This window comes from Limulus polyphemus, unplaced genomic scaffold (genome assembly GCF_000517525.1).
Source record: "Limulus polyphemus unplaced genomic scaffold, Limulus_polyphemus-2.1.2 Scaffold3266, whole genome shotgun sequence".
Classification (NCBI taxonomy): Eukaryota; Metazoa; Arthropoda; class Merostomata; order Xiphosura; family Limulidae; genus Limulus; species Limulus polyphemus.
The window spans coordinates 101,979-105,428 of NW_013668876.1; the positions used below are offsets into that span (position 1 = coordinate 101,979).

General features: G+C 29.1%; 1 protein-coding gene across 2 annotated transcripts in view; it reads left to right on the forward strand.

Annotated features, from left to right (window-relative positions):
• The window catches only part of LOC106469023 (tRNA (guanine(26)-N(2))-dimethyltransferase-like), a 30,150-nt gene that overhangs the window by 21,264 nt on the left and 5,436 nt on the right, over nt 1-3,450 (forward strand). For both annotated transcript variants that reach the window (XM_013929474.2, XM_022397423.1), the window contains exons 11-12: nt 1,902-1,987; nt 2,331-2,439. In XM_013929474.2, coding sequence (XP_013784928.2) covers nt 1,902-1,987; nt 2,331-2,439 — 195 coding nt within the window. The remainder of the gene's footprint in view (nt 1-1,901; nt 1,988-2,330; nt 2,440-3,450) is intronic.

Genomic DNA, 3,450 nt, shown 5'->3' on the forward strand with positions numbered 1-3,450 from the left:
ATATATATATATATATATATATATATTAACCTACCATTTTTTATGTTTATTTACATGATATATTATGTTTTAATTTTTTCTACTTAAAATAAAAAGCTTGCTTATTTCAATAATTTTTGTCATATAGACCATTTACGAAGATTTTGCATATAGAAAGCAAAACTAGGGGGGAATACTTGGTAGTGAAATGTCCCTTTAAATGTAGAATAAAGACTTGTGTTTCTGTATTGAATTCAGTGGTCAGGGTTAACATAGCAAATAAGGTGACCTCAATCTTTAGTACCACCCCCCATCCCCAATTCAAATATGTCCCATCACCTATGTAAATGAAAATATGAAAGTGTGTTGTTCAATCTGAGTCACTAAGTCTACCATCAACATGTAGTTTTAGTTGATGTAATTTTCCTAAGTAAATCATGGTAATTATGCTATGGAATGTACCAACATATAAAAGGTGAAAAAACCATTTATCTTTCATTCCAGTCATATATTTTGTTTGGAGAAGAAGAAGATCTGAAGAGATTCAATGAAAGTTACCACATAATCAAAAGATACATGAGGAAAGGGTAAAACTATTGTATTATTAAAATACTTACAAAAATTATAACTTATTGTCTCATCAGTGAATAAGAAAAAATCAAGAAAATTTCATCATAATACCCTTGCCAAAAATGAGTTATTAAACTTTTAAGAGTATATAGTACTTAATTCATAAGGATGTAACGTATGCAAGTTTGAGAAAATGAGTTTTAGATAAAATATAGAAACATAGTTCAATAAAAATCTAAGGTAATTAAGGTTTTGTAACATAGTTATATCAGAATTCTTTGTTTAATTTCGTGATTTCTATAGTACCTGTTATCCCCATCCCACCAAACATGCTCGCCCTTTCAGCCGTGGGGGCGTTATAATGTGACGGTCAATCCCACTATTCGTTGATAAAAGAGTAGCCCAAGAGTTGGCGGTGGGTGGTGATGACTAGCTGCCTTCCCTCTAGTCTTACACTGCTAAATTAGGGACGGCTAGCGCAGATAGCCCTCGTGTAGCTTTGCGCGAATATTAAAAAACAAGCAAGAACCCTAGAATAATTACCAATTTGTAAACAAGAAATATATGGTGGGACAATGAGATATGTAAAACAGTTCATCTAATTTTAATAGTTCAGAACATAAAAAATTGAGTATATATATAAAAATAAGTAAAAAAAAATCAGAAGTAAAAGAAACTGCATATTAATGACACCAACCTTATGTAATAAATTAGCTAGATCTACTAACTTTTAATCATAAATAAATTGGCAAAAAAACTAAAATCTGTGATAATAAACTTACCAGTTGTGTATCCTTGCTGTCAATAGCTTTTTTTTTTGGCCTTAATACTTCATGAAGTTCAGCATAGTAGGTTTAAGTCAGTCCTAAACTTGTATGTTAAGCTATCAATTCAAAATAATGTTCATAAAATATTAAACAAGTAAAAATATTCAAAATTATTAGAAACCTTATGAACAGTAATATTAATGCAACTAGTCAAAAACATCAATATTTGTAAATCTTAAAGTTTTTTTAAGATTTTCCAAACTATTAATACTGAAGAAACTAATCCTAAATAGAAAAGGAATGTCTTTGCTTACAAAGCACATGAAAAACTCTCTCATTTGTTAGTAAAATTATCAGAGCTAAACAGTCATTGAAACCTGCATAAGCAAGTGTGCTCAACCAATAACAGAAATTCAATTTACACACTTTTCACACAACTAACTTGGTAAAATTTATATCATGTTATTTATTGGAATTTCAACAAAAGAAATTAAATGTTTGGTTAAAAAAAAAAGTGTTTGTATGTTCTTGTGTATTTGTATAGTTGAATTGTATTTGATCCTTCCTTTTCCAAAATGTTTACAGGAGTTGGAGGACTGTCCATTGTATTATACACTAGATAGGCTTTGTGGAGTTGTCCATTGTACCATGCCAAGCATGCTTCAGTTCAGGTGCAATATTTTAGAAATATTCATTTGTATTTAGTTTCATTAGTTGCACACAAAAAAATGGTTTGAATTTTCTTGCAAAATCTGGTCATAAATTCCTTTGTTTCATTAATTACTACAAGTTATCTTCCAGTAGAATTTAGATTTTACATTATGCTTAAGATATGTTGTTTTAAAATACAAAATTTACATCTAATTGCTTTAATTAGAATAAAATTCTTTTGGTTATTGAGATTTTGTTTGTAATTTAGTCTGTCTGTAAAAAGCACGTAAACAAATTTGTTTTAGTGGACAAAAAAATATGAAAGTTTATATTTTCTTTCACTCACCAAACTTATTATTTCAGATCTGCTATTCTGAATGCTGGGTACCAAGTATCATTATCCCATACAAATAGGACATCCATCAAAACTAATGCCCCAGCAAGCACATTGTGGGATATCATCAGAACATGGGTATTATATGTGAATTTGAATCCGAAACATTGGTTGTTTTGCTAAAGGATAACGTGTGGATTAGCCATGCATATAGATCTCATCAAAATATGTACTTAAATTTTGTGAAAAAGTAGGAACAGCAACAAAATTTACAACAACTTGTCAATAAAGAAATGCTTCAAAGTTATGTCAGAAAGAAAAATTAAGTTGTAGTTTGTTAATTGGTCCATTAGTAATACTGAAGATTTAATATCTTTGTGAAATGACTTGTGTGTTTGCATTCGAGAGAATCAATGTGTAAAAGAAGTCAAATATTATCAAAATCTTACTTTTTGATTCCTTTGTCTGTTGTTTTGAAAAATGTTGCCCTGCATTATTATTTAGCATATTGTTTTTCTGCTATTAATCACATGTAATCTTTCTAGAAGTAGAAGACTGCTAGTTATATACATCAAATGAACGTTTCTGACAAATTGGATAAGGTTTCAGTTTTGTGCTCAGATCTGAGAGACGTGTTTTATTACATGTAACACAAATAACATACAAATTCAGCATGATAAAATCTCAAAAAAAGTAAAATAAAAAAAGCTGAAATTGCTATATCATCAACAGCTTGGTTGAATGATTTTTATCATTGTTATCGTTTGTTAGATAGAGTCAAAAGAGATATCAATGTTTTAGAAATTACCAGGACATCCTGCAAACCTGTATTTACTTTTGTTAATCATTTGTAATTAGGAAAAAAAAAAAGGTTTAAATTATTTTGATTAGAAGAGTTGGAGGACTGTCCGTTGGAAACATGAACAGTGAAATGCATATACATTTATTTTATTTACTACTTGCTCTGTGTTTGATTTATTATTAATGTGGTTTCTATACAAAATAATTAATACAGGTTTTGTTGTTTGTCAGTATCTAACAAACATAGCTAAACACATTAAAATATCTATTATAAAAGAAAGTATAAAACCAGTTGACATTGACTTTGTTGATGTACCTGTACACTGAGTGGTCACAAGTAAATAGACA